We start from the raw sequence: 19963 nt of genomic DNA on the forward strand, positions 1-19963 counted from the left end.
TGGGTTAGGTAAGCGCATTGTTAATTGAATTTATATTCAAATACACGGAACTTAGAAAAAGTTTATGTGCTCCATTGAGTAGAATGGATATAGCTTCAAAACGTTTATAGACCCATAATTCTATTTTTATTATAATTGTAACTATTAATTCATAATTTAATTTTTATTATAATATTAGCTGTAAATTATTTTTTTGACAACAACAAGAAATAGTATTGATATCTTGGATGCTTTTCCCCCCTATTCACTCACTGGTTGTGTAAGACCAAATTGATGCCGTGCCATTCTCAATGAAATAAATAGATATGATTTAGGGGTTAAATGAACGAATAAATATCTAAATAAATCATTATAGATAAATAGATATGTAAACAGATAAATGAAGTGCACATCTATAAATTCTTTTTTTTTTCTTTTTTTTTTAAATGTGCGATCAATGTCTGGACATCAGGATCGTCTTCATTTGCATTATCTTCATCATCTTTATCACCATTAACATTATCATCATCCTCATTCTCACCATGGACAATACCACCCACATCCACAGGAGTAGAGCCAACGGTGACCTTGTATCACTGGGACCTTCCCCAACGCCTTCAAGATCTAGGAGGCTGGTACAACCCCAACATTGTCACGTGGTACACAGACTATGCCAATCTATGTTTTGCCAACTTTGGTGACAAGGTAAATAGAGCAATGAAGAAAATTATTTGTTTTTTAATTCGAGCATTTGCTGTGGCGACAGGTTAACCTCCTCCTTACCAACAATAGGAAAATCGTCACATTCGTTAAGATACAACCAACATTTTTCTTTTTCAAAGTTCTCTTGCATATAATAAAATTTAAAGAAAATGAACAGTGTGTTGTAGAACATGATTTTCTAAAGAAATTATTTATCGCAAGAACTTAGTACTGCTATTGTGTTTGAGTGGTAAAAAATATATGTTTGTGTTAGTTGGGTATTAAGTTTTGGGGAAAATCCTGAAAATAGCTGGCAAGGAGCGAGTTAAATCATTGTCTCTGTGAGGCACATTTTCAGACAACACCAGAGTCAGACATGGGAGATGGCTTGGTCATGTCTGCAAGATGCCGGCTGATTGCATCCCGAGAATAGCGTAACGCTGGACTCCACAAGGAAAAAGGAACCGAGGCAGACCTAATGAAACTTGGAGAAAGACTGTACAAAGAGAACTAAAAGGTCGCAGTCTGTAAACGCATTCAACTATAGACCAGAACATTGTCAATCCCTTGCTGTTGTCTCGAGTACCCGACGGCGCAGAGAGAATTGATTGAGTTATTGAGTGAGAAAAATCCGGTATAACATTTACGACCAGACAAGCCGTATGTAGGTAGTAAAAATTAAGATAATAAGTTTTTTTTTAATTCTGATTTTTTTTTTAATTATTGGGGGGGGGGGGGCGTTTGTAAAAACCCCATAACTGAGTTAGCTTTGCCGTAATGTTGTTTGATTGCATACATCTTTAAACGACTTACGATTACCTTGGAGAAGCTTTTAGCACACATTCTTTCAAAGTACCCATGTGTACAATAGTAACAAATCGGTATCGGTGTTGTCTTTGTCAATAAAAAATACTGAATGAGAGTCTGATACGTATCACGTTTCATCCCACTTGTTCAAAAACCTGCTTGGGGCCCTTGTAAAGCGCTGTGAGCACATCATATAATGGATATTGCTCAATATCAATGTTCATGGTTTTTTGTTATGAAAATCAAACTTTATTGATATTGATGTTCTCACCAGGTCAAGCGTTGGATTACATTTAATGAACCCTGGGTGGTTACAGTTCTGGGTTATGGAACTGGAGAACACGCCCCTGGCCTGAACGATCTTGGCTCTGTGTACAAGCCCGCACACAATATCATCTTATCGCATGCCGAGGCGTATCATCGCTATCAAGACAGATTTAAGGCCACACAAAAAGGTTTGTGTTGTAAATATAAATAGATAATTAAATAGGAATATTTACGATATAGAGAATGCCAAATGCGCTTCAATTTTTAAAAATTCCCCCAGTAGACAATATGGAACCATATTCCTATTTAATAAAATAACCGTCGCTTGCTAGGCGTCTTTTGATACTAACATTCTTACAATTTCCGTCACTACCAGTAGCAGGTATTGATACTAACATTCTTACAATTTCCGTCACTACCAGTAGCCAGGTAATGATGTGTACAAAGTGTTTTACACAAGGAAATCAAGTCGGGACCAGAATTACCCATCAAGCCACAGACCTCGCGTAACATTACATTTTTTAAAAATTAACAGTGTGTTGTAGAGCATGTTTTGATAAAGATTATGTCTCGCAAGAATTTTACAGCTATTATATCTGAGTGATAAAAAAATCTATTTTTGTGTTGGGTGTGAAGTTCTGGGGAAAATCCTGAAAATGGCTGGTAAGGAGAGAGTTAACTTTATCATGAAATGTCCAATCCCGTTCTCTTATATTTGTCTAATCCAGGAGAGATTGGTATCACGCTTAACTGTGACTGGTTTGAACCCAAAGATCCTGTCAAGAAAAGTGACGTGGAGGCCGCTGACAGAGCCATGCAGTTCTTTATCGGATGGTACGCCCACCCAATATTCGTCAATGGTGACTATCCTCAGGTAATAGGAAAAGAGTTGCAGTTTCAGATGCTTTGGATTTATGTCCTTTTATACGCTCTATGCTGTCTTAAACGGTGGATGTCTTATTGAGACAATATGACTTCCCTGGAGCCAGAGTTTATCCCATTTATTTTAGGTTTAAACCGCCAGTAGCAACGGGTTTCTACGCTCCAGTTGGACCCTAATGTAACATAACTTGATTATCATGCAAACTGAAAAGTAGTGCCGCGTAGAAAACTGACTCTTGTACTGAGTTAGGGGACCGGTTCTGATCATTGGTTCCTCGGCTATCTACTCGTCTACTCATCATCACCCTATACGCAATTGTTTACATCCACCACCTTTTGTTATAAATGTTCGCACGACACTCTCTATCTCTATCTCCCCCCTATATCTATCTACCGATATATCTATCTATCTATCTATCTATCTATCTATCTATCTATCTATCTATCTATCTATCTATCTATCTATCTATCTATCTATCTATCTATCTATCTATCTATCTATCTATCTATCTATCTGTCTGTCTGTCTGTCTTTTCTCATCGCTCGCGTGTGGGTGGGGGAAGTAGGGGTCGCGTCACATTACCTTTCCTTTGTTTGTTTGTTTTTAGGTGTTTAATGGCGCTTTCGACACTATTTAGGTCATTTAAGCGCCCGTTTCTGTCTTTTATCAATCTTTTATCGGCCCTGAGGGGCCATAGCTGATCAAAACGTGTACTGTTGTAAAATCTTTATAAAATCATAATAGTTACATGTTTGTTAAGTAAAAATATCTATTTACAATTTCTGCAGGAGTTCACATTCCTGCAGATACTTTAAAATTGTAAGCGGATCGACCGACTGGAACAGAGACTTCAAGTCTCTGTTATCATAATGTTGTGACCTTATCTGTTCTAATTCTGTACATTCAATTAAAAGAGGCGGTGAGCCAAGAATTACAAGAGGGCAGTAAAATCCCACACGCGGATTTAAAGATAAATATTAAAAAACATGTCCGAAAGGAATGGGAACGATCCTGGAGTCGAGATGTACATAACAAATTAAAACAAATTAAAAGTGACCTCGGCCCCAGACCCAACTCGGGGCTAAAAAGAAGAGACGAGGTAAAAATAACTCGACTCCGGATCGGACATACTGCCCTCACTCACCGTTTCCTTCTGGAGAGGGATGAAAAACCCCTCTGCAGAAGATGTAACTGTGACCTGACAGTTAAACACATTTTAATTGAATGTTACCTTTCCTTGAGATGATCTAAGCTGAAAAAAAGAACCGTTCTAGGAATTGTACTCAATGCCAAGATCAAAAAGGAGCTGGACCTACTGCGAAGGTTGAAAGATAACCGGTATTCATTTTTCTAGGAACCGAGAACGCGGTCCTTAAATAAGCTTGGAACTGTTAGGCACTACTGAAAAAAGGAGTTAGAAAAAACAAAAAACCGGATTCAGTCTGCCTGTTAATGAATTGAGTGCAAGACACTGAGACAAATCGTTCATCAATCAAATCGAGGGTTGCCATTAATAAAATTGACTTCGCTATTGAATACAACTCACTATTTACTTTCTTTCGGAAGTCGTCGTCTTGTATTGTGACGTGCTTATAGAGGCAATGTCAGGCCATGAGTTTACGAAGGTGGCGTTTACACAACAAAACGTATTCTTGAAGTCACCTAAGGCGAATGCTAGCCTATTGGACTGTTGAATGCCGTTGGGATGGGGGGGGGGGGTCTTTTGGATAAGTCATTTTCCAAAAATTACCTCACTCAACTCAGGTAGGAATGAGTGCCTGGCTATAGACAGTGACAGATACTACACTGATAAACATAAAATTACGCCTTATATGCGATTTGTACTGTCTTTAATATATGGAAATTTTATTCCATGTGGCGTATGAGTTTTAAAAATGATGATTTGTGGAATATATATTTATACATATTTATTTAATATCATCTCCAGGTGATGAAAGACTACGTGAAGAAAGCTAGTTTGCAGCAACCTTTATTGACCCAGTCCAGACTGCCAGAATTTAAAAACTATGAAATAGCTAGAATCGCCAGTACGTACCAGCGTGTGTGGTCGTAGAAAGCACAATTGAAAATTAACATATCAACTGTCGTATGTTGGAAAAATCACGTATTTAAAAATTTGGCCAGAAAACTCGTTCTTCTAATATCGATTGATTAAAATGACCCTCGTCTTGGCAAAAACTCTCAAGGGTCGAAACGGAACTGGACCTATTATTGTCAAGGTCGGAAAAGAACTGGACCTAATCCTAAGGTGGAAAGAGAACCGGAAATGTCCTTGTGGGTTTCATTTTTCAGGAATCGGAAACCGCGGGCCTTTAAAAAAAAGCTTGGGACTGTTCGGCACTACTGAAAAGAGGAGTTGGAGAAAATAATCCTGATGAGGTCCCAGGTTTGAGAGTTTTTGCCCAGATGAGGGTCATTTCTATCGATAGATATTTGAAGGGCGAGTTTCCTGGTCAAACTTTTAAAACCGTGTCTTTTCAGAGTACTGCAGTTGACTGGTTAAAGTAAAAGATGATTTAAAAATGGCATTTACAAGATTTATTTATTTTTTTGTCTAACAGGCCGCATCGAATTACCTCTCGGGCAACCCTTTTGTGATGCATTACAGTCACGGTCTAGTAGTACTCATTAGCACATGGTTGAGTCTAGTGGGATAGTGCATGTAAAGTGCTTTATCAAAATGATATAGTTGAAAATCTTTAGTTGTTTACATTGCTCGAATAAATATAGTAAACATTAATATAAATATGTGGATCTTATAATACTTTGATCCTCATAACAATAGATTTAATCACAATGCCCATAGGCATCATCACAATTTAATACAACAGGGAAAATAATGTTTTAGTGCATTGAAATTAAGACTGACATCATGGGTATTGAAGAAACAAAATTGACGTTACTCAGCTCTTTGTTATTATTTTTAGTCAGACATGTTGGTGATTACTTCTCACTAAACTATACCAATCAGACTATAAACGATCAAGATTACATACAGGTTTGTGTGTTGGTACGTTATATCCGGCTGGTAGATGTTGTGAGTATTTTACATAAACTCGTAGCATCAATAACGGTGTTGAGTAAATGCATTTTATACAAAATAGGCAGGAAAAGTCGTATCATCAAAAAAGAATATTTGGTTCCTAAATCATTGGGAGTGTGTATGTAACCAGCCTTTCAGAGTACCCATAACTATTTCAGTAGCAGGATGTATAGACCTATTCTTAGGGAAGATATATGAAGTTTATTACGACCTGCATATATTTATAGAAAATAATATGCTATCACTAGGACACCAGAAGATGAATTATACACGGTATGTATCTAGTCCTCCTGAAGAGTGGTTTTACACTTCCAATAATATCGAAACCAATTTCTGGAATCTCTGAGAAACACATTCCCCTATTACTATCATTATTAGATCAGATCACCTATCCGGTCACTGATTATGTGCAAAGGTTGCTTTTGAATCTGCCATTGACAGTAGTATCTAAATAAACAGTGACCAGGATAACATTTAATACTACGAATAGTCAAAAATTATTTGAGCATTCAAGTGCTTATTATTTGTTGGAAATAATGTGCAAGTGACTCCCTTGGACTTTTTAATGCATAGCCCCAGAATAGAGCCACTGAAAGATTACGTTTGGAACTATTTCTCTTACTTATTTGAACTAGTCTCCTTTACTTTATTGTTTTTAAGCACTTGTAAACGGAGATGTTCTATTTACTTAAAACTTTTAAACCATCCATTTGCCTCCATTTTCTGTCAAATGACCAATCAAAATTGTGATCTACCATCTCAAATCTGTATTTTGTCAGGGTGGCTCAAATACTGAAGATTAAACATTTAAAATTTTAAAAATTAAAATTCTATTTATTCTTCACATTGAGGAAATCTGTCTCTAAGGTCTATTCCAAGGGAAGACTGGAATAACCCAGGCGTCAACCGCATTGCATCGCCGAAAATTGAGCTAGGTCGAGGTGACTTGCTCAAGGCCACACAGCGCAGCGGCGGGTGATTGAAGTCAGTACCTTTCGGGTATGAAGGAAGCAAAAACTGTACCGCTGAGCCACGCTGCCTCTAATTTATGCCGATTTGAGATTGCACGTCACATACAATTGTAAACAGATCTGATGGTAGAACTACCTTTTAAAAGATAAATCAAAACCTCAAAGCTACAGCTTCTTCTTTCAGAGACAGCCGATTTCCTTGGTTTAAACCACTACACGTCGAACCTTGCCATTGAAGGGGCAGGAGGTCAGGGATATTTCAGAGACAGAGACATTCTGGACTCCAAAGATCCAAGCTGGCTTACGTGAGTTTGTCAATCTAATTTAAATATAAAACATGTTTCATTCTTGTGTTATAATATTAGGGTGAATTTGATTCCGAGTCTTGAAGTACTACGTGTGGCCAATCTTGTTATACGGATGCGAAAGCTGGACTACAAATGCAGAAACACAAAAGAACATTGAAGCTTTTGAAATGTGGTGCTTGAGAAGGATGCAGAGAATATCGTATACTGCACACAAAACGAACGAAGAAGCGCTAAAACAAACATACCAACAAAGGAAACTAATGCCCTTAATAGCGGGTCGACAACTATCCTTTTTCGGACACATAGTAAGGAAAGATAAGAATGAATACCTGGCAAGTTATGGAAAAATACCTGGTAAACGCGCCCGGGGAGACAAAGAAAAACACTCATAGACCAACTGAAGGGCTTCACCAACCTAACAATCCAAGAGCTGTTTGAAAAAGCAAGAGACAGGGAGGAATGGAGAGAGATAATTCATGCAGTATCGAAGCTGGACCAGCATGGAACCTAGAAGAAGAAGATGAATTTGACTTCTAAAATTGAATTTAGAATTATTTTTTGATTAGCAATTTTAATTTTGCTGTTTATTTAAGAAACCACTTTTTTATGTCTCAAATGTCATTGATTTGTTTGTGTTTATCAATAGCTTATTGAAGATAACCTAATCAAACGCTTTATGATTGCAGGCTTGGAACTTTAATTTAATCTAATTTTTAATACTTCGCTCTGTACTTCTCGTTTCTTCATAATATTATTGTTGATATCTTATTCTAACCAGTTCCGGATCGACATGGCTCCGTGCAAATCCCATCGGCATACGTAAAAACCTGAACTGGATCCGTCAACAATATGGTGATATCCCTATTTACATCACGGAGAACGGAGTCTCTGACAGGAACAGTTCTCTCGATGATGAACATCGAGTGCATTTCTACCAGAATTACATCAATGAAGTTCTTAAAGGTTGGTAGCCAAACGAAATTATGGGCTTGATTTAACTCTGTTGTAATGGGTAATATATTGTGTTGATTTGAGAGTATTTCCATTACAACAATGGGCCCATAATAATTTGGATTATCAGACCTGCAAATGAGTACACGTCGATTTGGAACATTAAAAAAAGAACGATAGATAAATTACACAACATTTTAAATTTTAACAATTTCACCAATGTGTTTTATTCAACTACCTTTTATTCATTTTTCTCTCTATTGGATAGGACATTTTAAGATCAAATGCATGTTTTACCATAATCGTCACTGTCATCATCAATTTATCCCCCATCCCCTTCTTTTTCATTCAAGCTATTCGTCTGGATGGTATCAACGTCAAGGGTTACACGGGCTGGTCCCTCATGGACAATTTTGAGTGGGCGAGGGGATACTCCGAAAAGTTTGGAGTCTACCTGGTCGATTTTAACAGTCCGAACAGAACACGGACACCCAAGGCCTCTGCCAGATACCTATCAGAACTATTTAGGTAATTGGTATTGAATTGACAAATCCTTTGATGCATCCTTACCTATATACACATATTTGTAAGACTAAAATACAAAAACAATTATGGACTTGGTTGAACATTGTTGTATGGTTAATTGTTTTATTGATCTGAAAGCATAACCAGTGCAAACATTAATATATCATTGAGCGCAACATAATCCAAATGTGCTCAAAACACTTTACAACGTGTCCCAAGCCAACAACAACTCTAAAGACATGACAGCTAAAACGCACTATAATTTTTTTCCGACAGTATAATTGTATAATTAGAGGATGTGGGTAAAGAGCCTTTTCCAAAAACCTAATTTTGCGTCGTCCACAGCGGGATTCTTATTAGAGACCTTTAGGTCAGAGGTCAATTTGAATTACCAAATGTTAAGAAAGACACGTAGATTTGTATCATACCATAACAAGATTCAACGTCCCTTTTCATTTGTGAGAGATTGTAACTCTTTGAAATTAGTTAAAACGTTAAAGTTGAGATGGAAAATTATAGTCATCCAGAGCAAGAATGTTCATGGAGCCGGAATTTATCCTGGTTTATGTAACGTTAAACCGATAACAACAGTTGGGAGCTGGATAAGGTCACGGGTGCAGTCAAAATGCTATCATCCCCTGCTCACCCCATTTTGCTTGGATAGTATGTCTCTTAGGTCTGGCAGAAAGTATTTTTCGATAGATTAGCGTGCTATCCAAAAGATAGCAAGTTTTACGATTCAGAAATTTTAATAAATTCCAGCTCCATGGACTTGATGGCTCTGAATCACGTTTACTTTTTTCCGTTTTCGATTATATTTCTATTTACCTAATACCCAGAAATAACGGTTTCCTTAAAGACACTTGGACTGATCCAAACTACGGCAAGTCGATGCCTTATAAGGACAAGTTCTATGGACAGTTCCCTGATGGATTCGGTTTTGGATTCGCTTCCAAGGGTTACAACAGACCATCTGGTCAAGGTAATAAATTGAAGTGGAAAATTTACAATTAGACATGTGACACAGCTCCTGAATCAGGTATAGTATCGAAGTGAAAATTATGCTGAAAATATAAATTTATAGTTGTTTATTATATTATTTTTTATTTTAGATTTTTGAAGTTAACAGAACTTAGTCATTTCCCTCCATAGTAGGTGTATCGGTAACTTCGATCATTCATCCCCACATCATACCGGTTAGAAGCGGTGAATCACAAATGATTTTTGAGTAAAATGCTAATGGCTTTATGATCAAAAGAAAGAGCGTTTGTATTTTTATTTTTATTTTATTTATTTATTTATTTTAAATTCACGCGTGAGGTTCGATGAAGGTAGGCTACTCCTTTTTGATGTCGAATCTTTCCATTTTCATCCTGACAGTAGTAACAGTATTCCGATTTGGGCTTTAATGGCGCTCGAGTCGCATCGCTGATACTGTCGATTTTTTTGCCAAGACGAAGGTAATTTTAATGATCTACAATTGGAGGCGAGTTTTCTGACCAAAATTTTAAACACGTGTTTTTCCCCCAGAGTATGGCAGTATGTGTAAATACATGACATTTTCATTCGTCACATTGGATTGTTTGCTTACTGTGACAATTTCTTGTTGCATTTATTTTGTCCTGTCTGATTTTGATGGATTTCTTTTCGTTTATTTATTGTTGTATTGCTGACGAATTGTTAGTGCCCAAGTCGTCCCTTGTATGAATTATTTCATTTCAAAGCATTTCCTTAATGAACCTTTTTTTTTTTTTTGGTTTGCTTAGAGAGGTTTTCCACCATGAACCAATTTAACCTCGAGGTCAAATCCGTATAAAAGTGAAGTTTAAGACAACCCGTAGAATTTGTCTCTGAATAACTATGTCTTCATTTGTAATCCACATTAGAGCATGATTAATCATCCGAAGGTCAGGTCAGGTGATATAACTAGTTGGCCTGATGGTACTATTGTTTTTAAGAGTAGGAAAACTTTTTATTAATTTTACGATCCCAGTCTTCAAGCAGTTCCTGTTCATATCTTTTGCAGCACCAAACGCCAGTATCTGGGACTTGATCCTTCGTCGATCTTCTCCATCTCAGCCCCAGTCTCCATCTTTGACCTATGATGATTTCAGTAATCTAGTACAAGATGTCTCTATTCTCCGAGACATTAAGGTTGGTTTATTGTGTTGATGATTGGTCGACTTTTAAAATGATCTTCCTTTTATTTTGGCTGACTAACCGAAGAAGAATTACTGTAACTGTAACATTCAACAAACGGTGCATGCGGCTTTCTGTCGTACTTTGAAAATAAAAAACACATTTCAAAAAGTTTGGCTAGAAAATTCGTCTTTAAAATATCGATCGATTAAAATGACATAACCTCGTTAAAAATCCCCAAACTTGGAACATCCTTGAAGTCCCAGGTTTGAGACTTTTGGGCAAAACAAGGGTCATCTATTCGATAGATGTTTGAAAGACGAGTTTTCTTGCCAAAGTTTTAAAAAATAATATGTGTTTTTTCAGTGTACGGCATGGCAACTTTGTGGTCTTGTGAATTAGACTTTTGCGCATATCCATTGCTGATCTTAGATCGCATTTCTACGCTGTAGAATAAGTGGCCCCTCAGAGCCTTAAGGTCCATGAGGACAGAGCATATTCCCGGTTTCTGCAACTTTAAATTGACAGTAACAATTCCTTACTAAGTCTGCCAGAATGGTCCCAAAAAATCCTAACCAACTCAATCCAATCAAAAAGGCGAATGATATGATCAACCATAAAAAACTATCAAGATCCATAAACTGGAGTTGTGTTGTTAATTATAATATGAATGAATTGGCATCTATTACCTAATTTCTCAGCCATCGACTTACTACTTCACCATATCCTGGTCAAGTATCATGCCTAATGGGAAAGCTGGAGGAATCAATAAGGCAGGCATCAACTACTACAACACTATCATAGACATGTTGTTGGATGCCGGTGTGGATCCAGTTGTGTCTCTGCACCAGTGGAACTATCCAGTATCCTTACAGGCAAGTATGAGTATATGTGACGTAACGGGGGGAATGACCTATATAGTGTTGCTTTTATTATTATTATTATTATTATTATTATTATTATTATTATTATTATTATTATTATTATTATTATTTTATTATTATTATTATTATTATATATTCATTGTTATTATTATTATTATTATTATTATTATATTATAGTAGTAGTAGTAGTAGTAGTAGTAGTAGTAGTAGTAGTAGTAGTAGTAGTAGTAGTATGTAGTAGTAGTAGTAGTAGTAGTAGTAGTAGTAGTAGTAGTAGTAGTAGGTAGTAGTAGTAGTAGTAGTTGTATGTATAGTGGTGTAATAGTAGTAATATATGTGTTGGTTGTGTATCAATGATATTCATAGTAGAGCTGAAGTAAGGGCAGCTGGATGTAGTGTTGTTTTAGTATTGTATTGTTTTATCTTTGTAGTAGTTGTTGTTGTGTTGTTAGTAGTAGTGTATGTAGTCAGTTGTGTTGTTGTTTATTGTGATAGTGTCGATTGTAGTATGTATTAGTTTAGTGTTGGGTTAGTGTAGTTAGTGTTGTAGTGGTAGTTGCTGTTGTTGTGTAGTCTTAGGTAGTAGTAGTAGTAGTAGTAGTAGTAGTTGTAGTAGTAGTAGTAGTAGTAGTAGTAGTAGTAGTAGTAGTAGTAGTCGTGGTAGTAGTAGTAGTAGTGTTGATAATGAATATACGTGGTGTAAAATCAGCATCAGCTAACTACAACACTACCATTGACATGTTGGATGCTGGTGTGGATCCAATTTGAACTATTCACCCTCCTTACAAGTAAGAGCATGAAATAAAGGGCAAGCTGGACTATTGTCATTGGTGTTGTTTTTGTTTTTATTGCTGTTATTCTTTTTGTTATTGTTGTTGTTGTTGTTGTTGTTGTAGCTGCTATTGTAGCTGCAGTTGCTGTTGTTGCTGTTTATTGTTGGCGATGATGTTCCGATTGTGTTGTCATTGCTTTTTTATGTTGTTGTGGTTATTGTTGTGGTTGTTGTTGTAGCTGCTGTAGTTGCTGTTGTTGCTGTTGTCCCTTAGCGTGTGATGCGATGTGCTCTATAACTGAGCTATCGACACGCCTGCAAAGGATGAGATTGACTTAAACCATATTTTACAAAAAGGACTCATAATTGTGTCATTTTTATGACTATTAGACATACATGACGAGTTTATTTCTCCCCAAATTGCAGGCAAATGGTGGCTGGTTGGATGGGTCAATGGTGGACGAATACCTGGCGTACGCAGATGCATGCTTCAGCAACTTTGGAGACAGAGTAAGTAGTAATTTTAAAAAATAATTATAAAATTTGAGCTTTTATATAGGGCAATACCCAATAACGTACACTGGGAGCTTTACAAGAAGTCCCTAGCCAACAGCAATCCTTATCATGAAGGACATGACATGACGCCTGTCATTCGATCTTACAATTTTTCTGACACAATGTTGTTTACTCATTTTACGCCTGAGCACGGTGAGAGAATGCGAGTAGAGAGCCTTGTCCAAGGACTCAACTATGCGCAGCTCAGATCAGGATTTGAACCCAGGACCTTCCGAAAGCGAGTGTCATACCCCAATACCACATATCCGCACAATAATAGTAGGAGTCAGTGGAAGGACTAAGGAGGTAGCTTTCGAAACCTGCAAAAGTCACACTAACAAGAAATCGAATTAACGTCCTCTTTCAACCTACTGGACTTCTTGGAACCACCAGGGAAAATTAACCTTTTGAAAACCCAAGTCTTGTTCTATAAGCAAAGATGACAAATATTTTCTTATATAATTTACTGTAAATGAATGGCTAAAAAATAGCGTTCCCTTTTGAGTGATAAAACATAGAAAATGACTCAGCAGGTATTGCAAGTCACCTCTCTCTCTCTCTCTCTCTCTCTCTCTCTCTCTCTCTCTCTCTCTCTCTCTCTCTCTCTCTCTCTCTCACACACACACACACACACACACACACACACACACTTCTTGACCCTTTTTAGAATGCTAACATACCTCCTAACTTTTGTCTTTTATTATGCAAAAAATACTTTCACATTTTTTTGTATATGGTATGTTTTCTGCTAGGTTAGGAGGACGAGGAAGAGGCCTCAGATACTTTAAGACTATTTAACTTAATCAGGATGAGAAAAAGATGTTTCTTATACATTATTTGCGGGAAGATCACCCCATAATTTCTCAACAGAGTTGAACAATTCGCTCGTATATATATATATATATATATATATATATATATATATATATATATATATATATATATATATATATAAACAAATCTATTTAGATTTGAACAAAAGAAGGTCATATATTGTCTTCAATTAAAATATTATACAGACTTGACCCTGGGGTTACGGGTAACCTCAAGTGAAAAACCTCTCTTTATCATTCTACAAAAACTGTTTAACAAATAATCAATGTAACAGCTTCAAAAAAGAAAAAGAGAGAAAAAACGTTTCGGGCTCAAAACCCTTCATCACCAAATAACAAAAACATTTGAACTGTTTTGTTGTTGGCTGATGACAGATTTTGAGTCAGAAACGTCCGGTGTTGCGGGGTTTTTTTTCTTTTCTTAAGAGCTGTTGTTATCATGTCATTTGTTTGTTTTTGTTTTGCTTTTTTTTTTTTTTAATACGATTTTATATCCACATTTTAGCAGCTTGATAATCACTATATTAATCTACGTTTCATTCTTTCTTCCAGGTCAAATTCTGGACTACGTTTTCTGAACCAGAAAAACTACCATCTATTTTTCCAAGTCTGATTACTAGCCCAACTTACGTACAAAAAGTATACAGAAATGCATTGATGGCCCACGCCAAGGCATATAAACTTTACAAGGACAAGTACAATTCTAACATGAGTATGTCTGATCCCTATGAAATGAAACACTAAACTTAACCAAACGGTCAACGTGGAGATATGTGCACATAGCAAAGTGCTTTTTTTTTTTTTTTGTGAAAACATCATGAATAGTATTCGTTTGGCGTGGGATTGTGTTTTTTTTAAGTGTGTGTGTGTGTGTGTGTGTGTGTGTGTTTGTGTGTGTGTGTATGTAATTGTTCCTTTGCTGTTGCTTTCGATGACGATGATGATGATGATGGTGGGGTTTTAGTTGGTTGTTTTTTTTTTTTGTGCCTTTTTTTCTTTTTATAGGTATTGTTCTTCCCCCTTTTGTTTGTTTTGTTTCCTTTTATTTTTAGTTAATTTTTTTTTTTTTTTGAAGTACAGTATTGGTATGAACCGACGAGTGTTTATTTGCAGGTCTGGTGACCCACATTTGTTATGGGCTTTTTTATGGAAATACTCTCAATCCAACGCAAAATAATGTCCATTACAACAGTGTTAAATCAAGCCTAATTACGTTCGGTTATCAGATATGCAAAATATGTGCAACACGGACCTGATAGTTTCTGCCGTGCTTTGATAAAATCTTTTATTAAAATGGTCTAATACATGTCAACAAGTCTCCAAACCTGAGACTTCAAACAAATCTCAGATTTGAGAATTTTTGACAAGTTGAGGGTTGTTTTAACCGATGGATATTGGAAGCGAATGTTTTCTGACCATGATCAAAAATAATTGTTTGGTCAGAGCACGGTGGAGGTTAGTACAGTCGTTAGATTCACAACATGATGTAAATAAGATTCAATCGTTCAAACCAAGGTATAGTCATCTCGACGAAATGTTTCAAGGAAAGACTCTTTGTATACATTGTCTTCATCTTATTGGAAATGAACATTAAATTCGAAGGTCTACCATCATCAGAACAGTAGTGCAGCAGTGTAGTCATTGTCGGAAAAGTGCACCAGCGTCGAATAGGCTACATTTATTGACATATCTGAACTGTACGTTCGTCGTCGATCATAAGGATATTTTTTTCTCATTGTATAATGCTAATAAAATAATGTTTACCATTTAAAACCGTATATGAATGCAATCTTTAAAATAAACAAGGGTCATCTCTTTGTCTTCAAATGATGCACATACTGCCTAGTGAAGACAAGAGAAAGCAAGCGCTGAAAAGTGGTGCCAGACAAAACATATAAACTAAGCAAATATATAACATCCCAATAAAATTGGAACGATTTTCTTTTTAACATCCATGATCGGGGAAAATGAGAAATGCCTATTTTTCATTTATTCTTATAATTAACTATTTCTATCTACCTAACTATCCGATAAGAATTTACCAAAGTCTTGTGGTCTGTCTACACCAATGTTTCAGGCCTCTTTGGCCATCGTGATGACCTTGCTGTTCAACAGTCAACAACAATCATTCCTACTACTACATACTAATAAAAAATGAGCTTTTATATAGCACAATATCCACTAAATGTGCTCAAAGCGCTTTACAAGGGGTCTCTATCTGACCAACAGCAACACGTAACATGTAGAACGAGACATCATGCCTGCCTGTCAGGCGATATTACAATTTTTTTCCAGAGAGAGACAACGCTGTTAACGGCCAGGTACTCAGCGAGTTTCGAACCCAGGACTTTCCGATCCAAAAGCGAGTGTCATACCACTATACCACTACTACTACTACTACTACTAATGCAACAACAACTATTACTCTACTACTACTATTACTATTACCTCCACTACTAGTACTACTACTACAACAACTACTTCTTCTTCTACTACTACTAAAACTACTACTTCTTCTTCTACAAATTCCACAAGATGCTGACGATGGTCAAGACGGTCTGAAACATCAATGTTGACAGACATCTTGTACATTCTTAATGGTGTACTTTGCTCCATTGTTGTTGTCAACATGTTGGGCACTTTCCGTGTCATTTAAAAAAAAAATAACTAAATACCCATCTATCTATCTATCTCTTTACCACTTTTTCTTTTATCTGGTGCGGTGAATTATTATTTCTCCTTCATTTTCTTTCTAGGCAACATCGTTTTTTTCCCCTGTAAATGTAGGAACACGTTCCTCATAAAACCACTTACCGCTTTTTTTTATCCTTAAAGATAGGACCGCAAAGCGTTGTAATAAACACTATATAATTTAAGAATATCCAATACATGTCAATAAATGTTTGATAATTTCATTTCAAGGCGCCATCGGCATTGACTTATCCCCCTTGCTCAGCCTTCCTGACAATGAAAGAGATCCTGGATTGGCAGCTGCTGCCCACAATGCTACAGGATACAGCCTCGGCCTGTTTGCAGATCCGATCTTCCATCAGGGAAATTATAAGTCAGCATTGTCATTAAGTGACGTGGAAAAGGCCTTTGTGCATGGTAATTATTAGTCAAGTCTTTCTTATCATTGTTGTTATCCTACTCCTCCTCATCATTATTATCATTATCATCATCATCATCATCATCATCATCATCATCATCATTATTATTATTATTATTATTATTATTATTATTATTATTATTATTATTATTATTTTTATTATTATCAAATCACTTCCTAAAGGTAGCCTTAACTTTGGTGAATCCGACCTGTACTTATCTACATGTCCGATAGCCCCAAAATACCATCGTCCCATTGTTGTAATGGAAATACTCTCAACACCAACGCAAAATAAAATCCATCGCTATTGGGTTGTTGTTTTTTTTTAATAAACCCCTCATCTCGTTCAGTTATCAAACCTGCAACTATGTGTGCATATAGTGAAACAATTTTTTGAAATTACTTTATATGATTTTTGCTTAAAATATGTACAATTAATAATTATTGCAATCACGATTGTGAAATATATTCATTATCCAATATATATACAAATGAAAGAGCTGCTCATAATGAAAATGTAACATTGCTTTTTCTCACAGGAACATCTGATTTCTTTGGACTTTCTTACTACAATACTCACTCCATAATGAGTTCAAAGGAAGACCCAATGCTCCTGGCGTCTCTCCCAGACAATGAAATTCCGAGCAATAGTAACCAAAACTCCTGGAACCCCAAAGGCTTACGGCTGATGCTGAACTTAATCCGCCGTCGCTATGGCAACCCCTTAGTTGTCGTCAGCAGCAATGGAGTATGGGATACTAATGGTGATGTCGATGACGCATTCCGATCTGATTACATTACGCGACATGTAGATGAAGTTCTTAAAGGTAGATTTTTTATTTGTTGTGTGTGTGTGTGTGTGTGTATGAGTGAGAGAGAGAGAGAGAGAGAGAGAGTGATTGGGTTGTGGTGTGAATGTTTTAAATAATCATTTTATCTTTATAAATTGTGTCATCACATTATTTCAGGGTGAACGAAAGGAGTCATTACACTCCACCCAGGCGTAAAATGAGTACCCGGTCAAAAACAGCGTTATTGATGTCGAAAAATAATGTAATATTGCCTTACAGGCGTCATGTCTCGTCCCATATCTTAAAGTTAAGTCACTTGTGAAGTGTTTTTAGCAAGTTTAGTGGATAATGTGTTATATAAATGGTCAACTAATTATTTTATTTATTCATTAGTTTTAAAGCTAAATTATCATTTTTTTTTTAATTTATTATTTTAAAAACTACATTCACTCCCTAAAATAAATTCATTTCAATTAATATCTTTATAATATATTCATTCTGTAAACATCTACAATTTTTAGCATCAGTTTCACGCCGAAATAATACAAATTGTTGAGACAATGAGTAACAAATAGTCTTTTTCTTATTACTCGTGTGTTGTTAAAGAAAAATTATATTCTCTTCCCAGCTGTACGTATTGACGGATGTAACGTGAGGGATTATTTATACAGATCCCTCTTTGACAGCTACGAGTGGAATCATGGAATGAACCGGAAGTTTGGGATGGTCAAGGTCAACTTCTCTTCCCAAGGTCTGACACGAACCATGAAGAAATCAGTGACCACAATCAAAAATATCATTGCAGATAATGGTATACTAAAACCACCTATGCCATAGGAAATTTGTCATTTAAGTTGGTTTGTCTATCTTATCCTTTTTCTCAAATTGTAAATTAAAACTATGATAATTCAAAATGTGGGCCTTATGTTTGATTATTGTTCTTTTTTTTAAAGGGGGGAATGGGGATTATATCAGTGATCAACGCCTAGGAAAAGAGAGATGGAAAGATAAGACATAAAATAGTTGTTTTGTGTGTTTTTTTCAGCGCTTTTGGGGCACTTTTTGATCATCTCAGCGCCATGCAGTAAAAAAAAAAAAGGTAAGAAAAAGTATCAGATCTGCTGTGTAAAAGTACCAAAGAGAAAGCAAGATATAGGAAGCCAATTCAAACAGTGAACAGGATCATGGACTGGACCCAAAGGCACCGACCCTTGTCTAGTTTAAGATAGATTCACGGTGCATATACTTACACTTACATAGAAAAAAAATCCAGCCATTTTTTATTTAAAGATAAATCTACAGTATCTGTCTTCCCACTAACAGAAGATTCCAGGCAAGGCCAAGTTGAAATTAAAAGTTTGCTTTAATCTTTTTTTAGGGTTTATGGCGCTTGCTACGCATTTAGCCCTTTCAGCACCAGTTTTTAAAAAGGAAGAAAATGGGAAACTCAAATAAAAAAATAATTTAAAATCCAGATTCACAAGTAAAAACATCCAATAAATATACCAAGAGGACTGGTTCAAAAAGGGAATAGAAGTAGATTCCAAGAGCATCCAGAGCATATATTTTTTGTTTGTTTGTTGCTTTAGGTCTCTTCCAACACAATTGAGGTTATGAGAGACCGCTGAACAAAAACAAGCATCTAACAAAATAGTACAAATGTAATCAAATCATAACTGAAGAATCATAAGCTAAATTATAACAACCAGAACAACGGCAGAAGATTTACAGAAAAAAAAATATCCCCTGTCAAAATACAATCACAACCAAGAAGCAGATAGCTAGTAAAGAGAAGAAGAAACGACATCACTATCGGATCGTACACCCATGCGAACATCATAGGTATATGATTCAAGGGTGATGCTCCCATCCAACCACCCGCCCAGAGCATATAAGAATAGGACCAGGCCTGTAAATGCTTGGTGAAAAATAAACTTTTTGAAAACGTGAAAATAGACCAACAGGACAAAAATATGGATTTATTTAAACAGAACACAGATATGACACTGACACGTCAATTGACTAGTCAAATCACGTCACTTTCCCCAACTCATTTATAATACAATAAGCAGGTCCTTAATTTATGGTACCAAAAAATAAAATCCCAATTATTTGAGAGAATATACAGATTTCTGGTCTCGGGTCTGAGTTAGTTGTAAAATGAAAGGAATACAACAATTCCCACCTTTTTGAAGGATGTGTAGTACTTGACACGAGAAGCTGCTTTATCTTCGCTCTTGTTTGTGTTAAATTTTTAAGCTGAATCTTTCGTTTATTTGAATTAATTCATATAGAAGAAGACGACGAAGAAGAAGAAAAAGAAGAAGTGGTGCGGTCGTGTGTGAAGGAAGAAAGAAAACTTCTGCTGAGAAGAAAAAAATATATTTTTAAGAAAAATATTTCTTTCACATTCACCATTCCGG

General features: G+C 36.1%; 1 protein-coding gene across 2 annotated transcripts in view; it reads left to right on the forward strand.

The window, feature by feature from the left end:
• Positions 1-18454, forward strand: part of LOC144977019 (lactase/phlorizin hydrolase-like) — a 45013-nt gene extending 26559 nt beyond the window's left edge. For both annotated transcript variants that reach the window (XM_078921714.1, XM_078921715.1), the window contains 16 exons: positions 1-8; positions 548-684; positions 1763-1943; positions 2484-2629; positions 4587-4686; positions 6858-6978; positions 7760-7944; positions 8286-8460; positions 9297-9439; positions 10484-10611; positions 11298-11471; positions 12679-12762; positions 14193-14352; positions 16563-16748; positions 17289-17576; positions 18169-18454. The exon at positions 1-8 is cut by the window's left edge and continues 110 nt beyond it. In XM_078921714.1, the coding sequence (XP_078777840.1) occupies positions 1-8; positions 548-684; positions 1763-1943; positions 2484-2629; positions 4587-4686; positions 6858-6978; positions 7760-7944; positions 8286-8460; positions 9297-9439; positions 10484-10611; positions 11298-11471; positions 12679-12762; positions 14193-14352; positions 16563-16748; positions 17289-17576; positions 18169-18377 (2425 nt within the window). In that variant the 3' untranslated portion in view covers positions 18378-18454. The remainder of the gene's footprint in view (positions 9-547; positions 685-1762; positions 1944-2483; positions 2630-4586; positions 4687-6857; positions 6979-7759; positions 7945-8285; positions 8461-9296; positions 9440-10483; positions 10612-11297; positions 11472-12678; positions 12763-14192; positions 14353-16562; positions 16749-17288; positions 17577-18168) is intronic.
• Positions 18455-19963: the final 1509 nt, after the last annotated feature.

Source organism: Berghia stephanieae, chromosome 7 (genome assembly GCF_034508935.2).
Source record: "Berghia stephanieae isolate SIO BIC M18660-M18661 chromosome 7, UCSD_Bste_1.3, whole genome shotgun sequence".
NCBI lineage: Eukaryota > Metazoa > Mollusca > Gastropoda > Nudibranchia > Aeolidiidae > Berghia > Berghia stephanieae.